Here is a 13,367-nt window from a genome sequence, read left to right as displayed (position 1 = left end):
AATATTTTAGGTTGGGGGTAGGCTGTCAACCAAAGCAAACTGAATCCAAGCTTCTTGGGTCCCCACCCCACGCTCCGACCCGACAGACACGCATGTTCTTTCTGCCTCTGACAGACTGGTCAGACTCTCAAGGATGAAAGACTGAGCGAGGGTTCCAGCTCCTCTTGGATATTTAATTGGCAAAGCCAAGTGCTACTACTGACTCCTAATTTTTTCATTGATTTTTTTTAAGTGCTGTTCTCATGAGGAACCAAAAATTCTCCAGAGACGGAAGAATAAAAAATCACTATTTGCCATGGGAGCCAACAGCAACATTTCACATTTAACGGCTCAAATGACATCCTTGGAGGAGGAAAATTAACCCTAGTTTCAACGCTACTGCTTTCAGGTATTAACAGTCACAGGTTGACAGAGTGCTTCTCAACTTTTTAAAAATTAAATTTAAGGGTTTTTAAAATGATTTTATTTATTTGTTTATTTATTTATTTATTTATAAGAGAGCGAGCAAGCACACATTTATTAGAGGGGCAGCGAGAGAGGGAGAAGCAGACTCTCTGCTGAGCAGGGAGCCGATGCGGGACTCCATCCCAGGACCCTGAGATCATGACCTGAGCCGAAGCCAGATGCTTAACTGACTGAGACACCCAGGTGCCCCCAAATTTCAGTTTTTTAATTTAAATAATTATTGCCCCGCCCAGGAGCCTTTTGCAACATCTTTTTTCTAATCACCCTCTTATGAAATTATAATACTGCAGATAGAGATCTGTTTGTGTACTATATGCATATGAAATAATAAGGGTTTTTTTGTCCCCATGATCCATTTTCGCCCCCTTCACAACCCTTGCAAGGGCATAGGTTTTTTAAAAAGAAATAATACAGCATACCATCTTTTCTAAAAGAAAAAGTCTCTTTGCCCTTCATGACTCCCTGTGACGATGTCCAAGCACATTCTCTAACCCAAATTCTGACCTAAATAAGACTCCTGTGATTACTGAGAAAGTTTTGAAATGGATTGGCAGAGTCTTCTCCCATACAACAGAGGCATGCTACCCTCTACAAGACAAACGGGAACTACAATCCGGTCATGTCTGTCTTTTTCCCTTTTAATTAATAATAAGGATTCAGAAAATTAGTTTTTGTTTAGACAAAAGGTTTAGGGAAGACACACTAATTTGCCAGCTGACACTTATTCTCTGCCATCATTTACTAAACTTCAAGACTACAGACGTTAAAAAGGGAAAACAAAAAAAGGTATTAAAATAGACAGTGCCAAGAGCACCCACTTGTAAGAATGAGCTGTTTAAAAACAAAAGCTTAAAATAGTTGCCAGAGGAAACTAATCACCTATAAAACGATGACCTCCCTTAGAAAGATGGGGTCAGAAAATGATCAAGGAAGATTATTAAAATATATTAAAATCATTCCTAAAACTGTTTTTTTAAATAGACTTGTGTTGTTTCTTCTATATTCATGTATTCCTGAACCTCGCCCTACCTCTTAGAAAAATTTAAAAATGGCCCTTGTTTGCTATGAGCGAATTCTTTAAGTGTAGGCTCAAGTTTCTATGCAAACGTCACTCACACCCTCCCTGTCCATGTGGAGTCATGTGGTTTGGTATGTGGAGTCATGTGGTTTCCTGGGTTAAGAAAACTTTCTAACGTAACCCCACCATTTGGACTTAGACATGTGCTTTAATTTGGTTGTAAAATTACTATGAAAGTGCAGTCATCTGATTAAGTTCTACTGAACATTATCTCCTCCCTGATTATTACTCATAATTACAATAAACAAGTGTTTCCCGCACTTGTCAACATTCTGTCCATTGGACTTCCCATCCTGGGTTTCCAGAGAATGGGAGCAGTCAGTTACAGGGCAAGGAAAACCTGTCGAGAACAGGAGAAATTTTCTAGAGGGTAATAATTTCATAAAATGCTTCCTCTCTTCTGTCCTGAATTTCTGCCTGATCCTAGGTATAAAGCAGCAGTCAAATCAGGCAAGAAGAATGCCCTGTTTTTCTCTCCCACCACTCTTCTCTTCAAACATTCCCTTGAGGGGTACTTGGGTGGTTTGGTCCGTTAAGCATCTGACTTTTAATTTCAGTGCAGGTCATGATCTCCGGGTCCAAGGATGAGCCCCAAATCGGGCTTCCCACTCAGCAGGGAATCTGTTTTTCTCCCTCACTCTCTGCCCCTCCCCCTGCTTGCATACTCTCTTTCTCTCTCTCAAATAAATTTTAAAATGAAATTATTTAAAAAAAAAAAAAAAGATTCCTTTGCAATCAAGGCAAATCTCCCAGTCAAGAACTACAGCCACCCCCAAAATCAGAGCGCTGCTGTGTGCCAACCACTGGCCGAAAGCTTTGCAGACTTCATCATGTTTGACTCTCCTGACCTCTCTAAGAGTAGACAGAGTCATCATGCCCATTTTACAGATGTAGATACTGAGGCCCTAAAGAGCATAACTGATCGGCCAGCCAGCTTGAGAGACCTGGACACAAGCCCTGGTCCGTCTGCTCTCGGGTGGATGAATTTGACTCTGATGTTCTCCCTCTTACTCCTTCAATGTCCAAGTCTCTACCCAAATGGTTAATAGTTCAATGCTCCAAGAACGTCAGCATGATCATGATAGCAAGCTCTGAGGAGACCCACTCGGTAATGATCATTTGTAACAGAACCCTTGCCATAAAATAAATTGAGCCCCAAGGTAAGAATTTCACAAAAGGATCCCTCTGCCTGGCGTGACTAACCAGGGGCACTTGGACAGTAACCACAATAGTCTTCATTGTCATCGGATGACACCGTTTAGGGCCTGGCAGAGAGGCTGGGCTATGGACTTGCAGGTAATTTCCAAAAGCCCACAGAACTCAAGAAAACCTCAATGACCACACACTAAAAAGATAAATTAAGGGTAGCACTGTCGCTAATCCGAGCTTTGAGATTAGCAAGAAAATAATCAGTATGCAGGTCAGCTGAAAAATTTATCCCTTAAGAGATTTATATAAACTAACCCAATTTGCAATATTTGAGACATGATGTATTTAAGCCATAAACAATGTCACCATGAGTACGGGTGAAATATTACCCCATCAGCCAAATTAAAAATGCAAAGCAGAAGACTAGTCATAAATCACGATTGCAGTTGTTTTCAAATATGTAAATATAGGCAAAGAAAACCTAAATAAACATAGCGAATGGTAATGGCTGGGTTGTATTTCATTTTATTCTTTTTTTTTTTCAATTTTTAAAAGAAAAGTTATGCTAGGGTGTGCTTACAATTAAAAAAAAAAAGGAAAATTAACACCGTCAAGGAGATCTAAATGGATACTAAGTTCAGAGACTGTTAATGACGCAGACAAAGGATTTAAAAAGGCATTTGTTCTGTAGAGGATTGAAGCCTCAAAGCAAACTAGAAAGCTAGGTTATAAACTGGGAAGAGACCCAAGTATGGATCTAATTCCCCAGCTGTGGTTTCGGCACCAGACATGTCTGGAAAAGGGTTCCAGTGAGGTCAGATGTCTCCCAGAGGCCAAGGAGAACCAAGGGCCACAGAGAGGATTGGAGCCACGCCCCCAAGCTCACAGTGGCTGGACAAATCATAGGTAGACTAGTGAAAGCATGGACTGGGGAGGGGGAGAGAGAACTGGGGAGCGGAGGAGGGAGAAGGAAAACAGTGCCTTCGGTGTTACTCCAGTAGACCTACCAATCAAGGCAGAGGAAACAGAGGCTACTTCCTGAGAAAGGACGGCATTAAAATAGAAAAGGGCAGGGGCACCTGGGTGGCACCTCTGGGTAAGTGGCTGCCCTTGGCTCAGGTCATGATCCCAGGACCCTGGGATGGAGCCCTCATCTGGCTCCTTATGCAGTGAGGAGCCTGCTTCTCCCTCTGCCTGCCATTCCCTCTGCCTGTGCTCTCTCTCTCTCTGACAAATAAATTTTTAAAAATCTTTTTTTTAGTGTTCCAAGATTCACTGTTTATGCACCACACCCAGTGCCCCATGCAATACATGCCCTCCACAATACCCACCACCAATCTTAAAAAAAAAAGAGAAGGACAAGGGCGCCTCGATGGCTCAGTTGGTTAAGCATCTGACTCCTGATCTCAGCTCAGGTCTTGATCTCAGGGTTAGGAATTCAGGCCTTCCATGGAGCTCCACAATGGGCATGGAGCCTACTTTAAAAAAAATAATAATAAATAAATAAAATAAAATAGGAAAGGACAGACCTATTTGCCCATGTGTGTGGGAGGTGAGGAAATTCTATACTAGTATGTAATTGGGACGTACTAGTATGTATGGGACTAGTATATACTGGGACTAGTATGTAATATGGGACAGCATACTAGTCCCAGACAGTCAAACGCTTCTATTCTGCCTTCCTGAAGAGAAGGGGTCTGCTGCAGGCGCCACCCTGCCACACGCCGGCGGTACGAGCTCTGGGCCTCTGTTTCCTCATCTGCAAAATGGGATGCTAAAAGGACCTACCTACCTCCAGAAGGTGGTTCTGAGAATTTGTGAGTTAATGCTTAAGGAGTTTTATCAACTATCCCAGCTGTACGGGTTATCACTTTAAAAGGAAGACGTTTCCCATCCCTCCTTCCTGATAAAAGGAAAGAGGAGTTGACAGCAAGTGGCTAAGCATGGCCTTTGGAGTCAGATGCGCAAGTTCAAGTCTCAGCTCTGCCCCTGCCAGCTTATGGTGCTGGCAAGTCAGTTAAGCATGGTGGGTCTCTCGGTTTCTCAACGGCAAAATGGGAAGGAAGTATCTGAACCATGAGGTGGTTAGTCCCTAGAAAGCCCTGAGAACAGGCCTGGCACACAGCAAACAGTGCATACTGGGAAGCTGTACGTCAGAACTCCAACCCCGGGGCGCCTGGGTGGCTCAGTCGGTTAAGCGTCTGCCTTCGGCTCAGGTCATAATCTTAGGATCCTGGGATCAAGCCCACATTGAGCTCCCAGCTCGACAGGGAGTCTGCTTCTCCCTCTGCCCCCTTCCCCCAACTCATGCAACTCATGCACTCTCTCTCACTAATAAATAAATAAAATCCTGGAAGAAAAAAGAAGAACTTGAACCCCTGCAAAGTTTTCAAGGTTAACCCACCTCAGCCCCACACTCGCTAACCTGGCGGCTGCTCCAGCTCTTAGAGGCTCTGGGCCCTGAGGCTATTGGGGATGTGGGCAAGGAGCCCCACACACTCCAGTAGCTTCTAAGGGCCTCGCCCCGTGCCCCTCTGTAATGGTATCCTCCTCAGCTAACAGCCAGTATTTATCTGATCAAGATTCAGTTCATCCTCCCTTTCAGAAGACAAGAGTTCAGAGTACGTTCCAGAGGGAAAAATGCTTCCGTTCACAAAGGTTATACCTTTTAAAAGCCTGAACACTTCAGAAAAGATCAGAGAACAGGCAAATCTATTGTACTAAGCCTTTGAATGGAGGATGTCACAATAGTGCAATGAGGTAAATATCACTTATTACCCTCCTTTTACAGAGGAGGAAACGGAGACCCCATGAGGTAAAATGACTTTCCCCAAATCAAGGTGAGGCCAGGATTAGAAGGTGAGCCTCCTGGGCTGGTTTTCTGCAAACACTCACACCCACTGACTCTTCAAAAACACACTAGATGACATTCTTATGGTGGAATAATCTGGAAGCTGACGTATTCGTGAGCTTAGGTGAAAAGAACTGCCGATGACCAGAAAGATCAACCGGGAAGTTCACACAAATTCTGACTCTTCAAGGCAGGTTTTTAATAAAACACAAATACTGAATTGTTTTGGAACAGTAAAACATCCATACCTTCATTTTTCATGATATAGTGGACAATCTGCCCAACGGTGTCACTGTTTTCATTCATACTGTCGTTCAACTCTGAAAGAGAAGGGGGAGAGGAGAGCGGGTTATGATCGGTCACCTCTATCGAGGCAAGGAGTCCTCACTCAACAGTCTCTAGAAAGCTCAGCCGTGGCCTAAGGGTGGAGGCTTTCTTCCTTCAGCCCCAAACCGCCCGACGCACGGCCCAGAGTGACTCCTCCGGCGCACAGACATAACAAGCACCAGAATGATCCAGCAACCTCTTCTCCAGTCCAAACACCCACTCACTTCCATGCGTGTGTATCAATCCTTACTACTCTAGTTCTCACTCATCATTTCCTTAAACCCTTAGGGGACATGGGAAGAAAACAGTTAATCAAAAGAAAAAATTCTCCTTGGATTTCCTTTCAACGGCAGACATACTATATAAATGTAGAGCACAAATTTCCTTCTCACACTGGGTCATGATTCATCCATGTTTAGAAGACTCTCCTCTCATTTAAATACACTTCCAAATGACCTACATTTTGGCTGTGGTTATTTGCCCACAAACTCCATTTACCTTAGGAAACTGTATTAGGTGACAGTCTTTGAAGGAAAATCAAACCTTCACCCTGAAACTGTGTAATTTCAGGGAGGAAGGAAAAGGGAGGGATCCTAGTTCACGGAGAACGAATCAAGGCGTGCAACATCCTACTCGTGTCCTTGGAAAAGTGTCTTCTCCATCCACAGTTGGCTTCCTCCTCCACGAAAATGAGCATTTGGCTCAACAGTGCAAATACTGACTGCTAAGCTGGCCTGGGGCGGGGGGGGAGCTTGCTTTCTGTTGACAAACACACGGCTTTGGTTTGCTCATAAGCTACCCATGACTCATCCAGCAACCGGGCTCTCTCTCTGCCTCAAAGGTCAGTGGGGGTGGGAAAAACCAACAGGCCAACAGGCTGGCAAGGGAGGAAGAAGCTCTCCCCACTCCACCCACTGGCTCTCTTGAAAGGTGACTGACTCCTAATGTCCCCTTCTGCACACACCGCCCTTTGAGGAGCTGAAAGGGATAAGGAAGGTGAGCTACTACTCCCCGAAGTCCAAGTCAGGAAACATCCCTAAAGCATGGTGAAAAGAACATCAAAGGAAGAAAACAGGATTTTATTTCTTGGATTTTTCCAAACCCTACCTAACTCCATGTTAAGAGGAAAAGGTAAGATATCCTCAAATTAATACTAAGGTACCATTTCTTACCATACTTTAACTGCACTGTTGACATAACTGTTTACTTAATAAATATAAATTCCAATCACATAGGTTTCAGAGAGAACTCCCCCAGCAAAAGTAATACCACAAAACCGATGAGAGCTATTTAAATTCCCCATCGTTCTTATCAGAAGCTCTCTTGGTAGTAATAGTGAAGATTCATAGTTACTGAGTGGCCATGTGTACCAAACATCAAATGCATCTTCTCTCTAAATTCCACAATAATCCTACAAGATGGACATTACAGTCCTCATTTAATTTAAATTAAATTAAAATTTTAATTAAATTGGCATTCAACTACCTAAAGTTAAATTCCAGTTAAATAGCAGAAGTTCGAAGCATATGGAACTTGCCCAAAGCCACAAGGAATGTGCTGGTAGGTGTTTCATAAGTGAAGGCCAGGTTTCAAGCCCCACGTGTGGTTAGTATGAAATCCATACAGACACACCACCCTACCACCTACTATGAAGACAGATCATTTTGGGGACACCTGGCTGGCTCAGTCAGTAGAGCATGTGACTCTTGATCTCCAGGTTGTGAGTTCGAGCCCCATATTGGATGTAGCGATTATGCAGAAATAAAATCTTTAAAAAAAAAAAAAAAAGAAAGAAAGAAAGAAAGGAAATCGCCCCCATCCACATCGCCATAAAAAGGACGCAGGTATTTACCTATCTTTTCAACCTTTTCCTCCTCCACCTCTTGCTCGGCTTCTGTGGTGCAACGATAGCCCTTCTTCTTAAGCAGGTGGCAGATGAGGACACCAAACAGACCCATGATGAAGAACACAGGGACGAGCGCATAGGCGATATACTCTGGGTGTCCGCTGCCCGTGTTGTTGGTGGGCGCTGGGGTCGTCTGTGTTCTGGAGTGCAACGTGCGGCTGCCCCCATTGTCTACAGAGAGAAACACATACGGTGGCATCAGACGTCTGCCGCACGGCAAGGACAATCTGAGGACCCCGGGGAACATTCACATGGATTTGGAGTCGGCTCCCAAGCCATGGGCCACGCAGAGACTGGAGGGTCAGGCAGTATGGAACATGGGCTGAGGGCTAGGTGTGGCTACAAGTCCAAGTTCCCATCCTGTCCCTGCTGGTCACAAACTACGTCCCACTCTGCGTCGTTTCTTTGAAACCTCTCAAGCCAGCCTCTACTTCCTCACCTGCAGCAGGAGCCACACAGTGTTTTAAGTATGTCTGGGAGCAGTGACAAGCACAAAAGAAACACAGAGTCATTTGGTAGCATTATAGCAGAGCACTGAGTGGTTATGAGCATGGACCCAGGAGCCTTGGGTTCAAGTCCTGACACACCCCCCGCCCCCATCTAGCAGCTGTGCAATAACTTAGCACCTCCGTGACTCAGTTTCTTGTGAAATGCACACACTCATTAGAACCTACCCACCATTCCAGGGTATCATAAAGATGAGATAAATACATGTAAAATAGTCACAACCATTTTTACAACATAATGAACGCTCAACTACGCAGCAGGAACATTCTAGGCACTGGTGACATATCACAGAGTAAAACAGACAAAGGTGCTTGTCCTCGTGGAGCTTACGTTTTAGAAGGACTTAGTAAGTGGAAAGATCTAAAATACGGAAAAGAGAGGAAAATCCGGGATGGCATCAAGATTTTGGCCCAGGGGACAAACATAAAAATGGAAGGCTGTGCATTTTTTTGTTTGTGCACTTACCCAAATAAAAATTCATCGTCCACCCACCATGTGAAAAGCACAAGGCTGGGAACCGGACAGAGTGATAAACAACCCGACCTGGGCAAGAGGATCTTAGAACATGTAGGGGAGCATCGGAAACAGTCCCCACACAAAACGCATGGGCAGATCATCACCGATTGAGAGAAACACTGTCCAAGGCAATATGCGGGGCAACGGGAGAAAAAAGAACAGTGAGGACCTATTTTATGACTTCAAAAATAGGGCAGCTAGGAAGGGGGCATCTTTTGAAGAAAAGGAGCAATTTGCTTGTGGACATGTCAAAGCATCCCACGGGCTTATTACCAGATCCAAGCCTGCTGGGGTGCCACGCACAGGTTCCCGAGAGTCCCTGTCCATGGGGACTCGCATCCCCTCTAGGAAGGAGAGTGAGCAGTAGAGAGCCAGACGCAGGCATCAGGAGATATAGTCAACGAAGACGACAGAGGACAAGCCAGGTAGGCAGAAAAGCAGCAAAGCACCAGCTCACAAAACGAGAAGACAATTATCAGCTGAAGGAGGAAGTCAGGTAGGAGGAGGAGTAAAGAAACATGTGAGATTTCATTGAAATGAAGTGTCCTTACTTGGAATACTCAGATTCTAAAGTGATGAAATGAAATTCTTTCTCTCCATCAGAGAGATTAATAGTGGTGAAGAAACCCAGAAACTGGAGAACTAGATAGGTTTAATTATAAGCTCTCTCAGAGTATTTTGATAAAAAAGGATCTGTGTGGCAGTGATTGTAAGGGGACAAATAGCAGGTGTGAAATAACTGCATTTCATCATTGCGGCCAATAGTATCAAACAGAAGCCCAATTTGCAAACCAGAGGCCACACAGCAAACAGCTATCGATCTTTCCCGTGAAAATACCCATGACCTTTGAACAGGAAAGGAAACTGCTGGTTTCTTAGGTCTGTACAAGGTTGCATTCATTATTTTATCAGACAATCTCTAGAACTGGGGATAACGTATATTTTCTTCTGATTTGTCTTCCAGGAATCAATATATTCAATGAATGAACAAATAAATGGAAGTACACACACACACACACACACACTTCCCTAAGCATATGCAAATATATCACCTAACTTAGGATTTACGGCCAGTCATTTAGTAAAAACCAGAAATAATTCTTTAACTCCTTTTACAATTCTAAGTCTTATTTACTAACTCCGTTTTAATTCCGCATATTCCATGCAACAGGGATCGGTGAAGCAAACAGCCTCTAAGACTGAGAGTTTTACTCAGAATCACAGTCTGTTTCAATCTGGAGGTGATAACTAATTCTCTTTGGGGGGTACCAGGAACAGGGAGGAAAGCAGAGGGGCTTGGAATTGGAGCGAACAGCCCCTCCTGAATCAGGTGGTTGAGAATGTGTCTTCATTAATGTGACATGTGGCAAACCCCTGCAAATACTACATATTTAGAGTCTGTGATTTACAAACAGGTATCAGTCACTTAATCTCATAATTACTGTACCATGGAAAAGCTGATGAAGATATGAATCTCAATTAGGGAAACATGAATTACAGAGAGATGCCATATAGCACTGAGGTTACAAGGTCAGATGTCCTGGCATGAATAACAACTTGGCCACCTACTAGGCATGTCAACTTGGGCAAGTTATTGAATGGTTCTGTCCTCAGTTTCCTCGTTATGAAATAAAATCAACATGATTGTACCTTTCTATGATGATTTTAAAACTTGGCTCCAAATTCTTTTATCCAGCTCCGATGGAAGTCTGTATCTCCTTCCCTTGAATACATCCTCTGTCTTCTGCCGGACCAATAGAATAGGTTGGAGTGATGCTCTGTCAGTTTCCAAGCCCCACGCCCTAAGAAACTGACAGCTTCTACTTCCTGTCTCTTGGGGCAGTTGCTTTTGGAACACAGTCACCATGCTGTGAGGTAGCCCAAGCTTCCCCAAGGAAAGAAACAAGTAACAGTCATCAACTCAACAACTATGTAAATGAGCCATTCTAGAAGCAGTAGTAGTCCCAGTTAATGCTGCCTGGAGCAAACATGAGCTGTTTCCAATGAACCCTGACCAATTTGGAGATTCCTAAGCAAAATGAGTGACTATTGCTATTTCAAGCCACGAAGCTTCGAGGTCATTTATTATACACCAGTAGTAACTAGACGATAACCTCATGCAGTCATTGTGAGGATTAAGTATACTAATACAGAAAGCACTTAGAAGAATGTTTAGGAAGAGACAAGCAATGTAAAAGTGTTTAGTCACCATCATGCTAGAACTGGACTATCCAGTAGGGTAGCCACCAGCCACAAGGAGCTATTCAAATTTAAGTCAACTAAAATGAGATGAAATTAAGAACTCAGTTTCCCAGTTGCATTAATCACATTTCAAGCAGTCAGTAGTCACATGTGGCTAACTGCTACCACACTGGACAAGTCAGAAAAAGAACATTTTCATCAATCCCAAAAGTTCTAGTGGAGAGCCCTGTTATAGACTACAAAGAACCACTGTAAGGCCGTTGACTGGAGAATCAACCGTGACCTACCATAGCAATTCAATAAGAATAAATTTGAAATCACAAAGGAACTATTCACAAATAATGCCTTAAAACATTTGTCAACCTAGGTAAATTTCGTTTTTCTTTAATTTACACTAATAACTTGTTTAGAGACACTGGCCATCTCTCTCCTTCACCTCCAGCTGAATCATATCTGAATTATAAGCAAATTATTTGAGTCCAAATTCAGAGCAAAGTTATTGCTGCATTAATTATGAGTCAAAAAAAATAGCAAAATCCTGAATGTCTGACAGTGGGATAGTAAGAAAATATCTAAGTCAACCACTGTCTACCCATTTGACAGAATAATATTCATCATTTAAGATTATTTATCAAGATTTTGTGAAGACATGAGAAAACACTCAAGACACAATGTTGAATTTAAAAAGCTTAATTCAGGGTGCCCGGGTGGCTCAGTCAATTAAGCATCCAGCTCTTGATTTCAGCTCACGTCATGATCTCAGGGTCCTGAAATCGAGTCCCACATTGGGCTCCATGTTCAGCACAGTCTGCTCAGGATTCCTTCCCTCTTCCTCTCTCTGCCCCTTCCCCCATTCTCTCTCTCTAAAAATGAATAAATAGGGGCACGTGGGTGGTTCAGTGGGTTAAGCATCTGCCTTCAGCTCAAGTCATGATCCCAAGGTCCTGGGATTAAACCCCTGCACCAGGCTCCCTGCTCAGTGGGGAGCCTGCTTCTCCCTCTCTCTCTACTGCTCCCCCTGCTTATGTACTCATTCTCTCTCTCTGTCAAATAAATAGTCTTAAAAATAAAATAAAATAAATGAAATGTTTTAAAAAAGAGAGAAAGAGAAAAGCTTGATTAAACATCTTACATACTGTATGGTCCAACTACTTAAAAAAAAATGCATGAAGGCATAAAATGTACAAAGCAATGACCAAAATATTACATGATTCCAGGTAACCAAATAAGAAGATAATTTTAAATTTTATTTTTATACTTAACTCTAATTTTCCAAAATTCATGTGTTTTGTACCAAGGTGGTAGAAAGATATAAAGCAGAGATTGTCAGCCATTTGGGAATCAGAGACCCTTTGGGAAACCTATGTTGCTATGAAGGTTCCTATTCCAAAATTTTGCTTCCAAGTTCTACGGGCTCTGAACCCCAAGTTTATATAAGGGCAAGTAACTTGATAAGGATGATGCTCAAGTTTCTGCTTAAGTAATATGGTGGACATGCCATTCATGGAGATGGGAAGTAACTCAAAAAAAAAAAAAAAAAAGAAGTTTGCTTGGTGTTGAATTTTACCTGCCTCTCAATTCATACATTGAAGTACCCCAAGTACCTCAGAATGTGACCTTATTAAAAGACAAGATCTTTACAGAGGTAATCAAATGAAAATGAGGTCATCTGAGTGGACTGAAATCCCACTGGAGTGGACCTCTGTCCTTATAAAAGGGGAAATTTGGAGGCAGACAGGAGCAAAGGGAAAACACCATGGGAAGATAAAGTTAGATATGGGATGATGTTTCCAAAGGCCAAAGAATGCCAAAGACTGCCAGCAAACCACCAGCAACTAGGAGAGAGGCATGAAATCGATTCTTCACAGCCCTCAGAAGGAAGCAACCTGCCGATCTTGATCTTGGAATCCTAGCCTCCAGACTGTGAGATAAACTTCTCTTGTTTAAGCCACCCAGTTTGTGGTACTTTGTCAAGCCCTAACAACCTAATATACTTGGCATGGAAAGGACAACATCACGAGTTCAGTTTTGAACACGTGGAGATAGAGGTAAGCAGTGGGGGGTTGCAGGGAGAAAACCAGATGGAAATATCCATTGAGTGACTGGATCTACCCCATGAAGAAGCTGAGGAAGAGAAGCCAGGGCTCTCCTCTAGAACACAGAGGCCAGGGTTTCCAGAAGGAATGAGCAGATATCTAGGTCACATGCTGCAAGAGAGCAATTAAAATAGGAAGGAAATGGAAAATGGCACAGCCACTATGTAAAACAATATGGCGGTTCTTCACAAAGTTAAAAATAGAACTACCCTATGACCCAGCAGCCCCTTTTAGCCTGTTTATTCAAAAGGACCGAAATCAGGATCTTAA

The 13,367-nt window shown here is 43.1% G+C and overlaps 1 protein-coding gene across 1 annotated transcript in view; it reads right to left on the bottom strand.

The window, feature by feature from the left end:
- Window positions 1-13,367, bottom strand: part of LOC111148857 (RELT like 1) — a 76,698-nt gene that overhangs the window by 23,529 nt on the left and 39,802 nt on the right. Inside the window, 2 exon segments of the mRNA XM_022505661.1 lie at window positions 5,792-5,863; window positions 7,723-7,947. Of these exon segments, the coding sequence (XP_022361369.1) occupies window positions 5,792-5,863; window positions 7,723-7,947 (297 nt within the window).

The sequence above is a fragment of the Enhydra lutris genome, unplaced genomic scaffold, assembly GCF_002288905.1.
Source record: "Enhydra lutris kenyoni isolate GAN:26980312 unplaced genomic scaffold, ASM228890v2 scaffoldscaffold21, whole genome shotgun sequence".
NCBI classification, from domain to species: Eukaryota; Metazoa; Chordata; class Mammalia; order Carnivora; family Mustelidae; genus Enhydra; species Enhydra lutris.
This window is presented reverse-complemented; position numbering and strand designations above follow the sequence as displayed.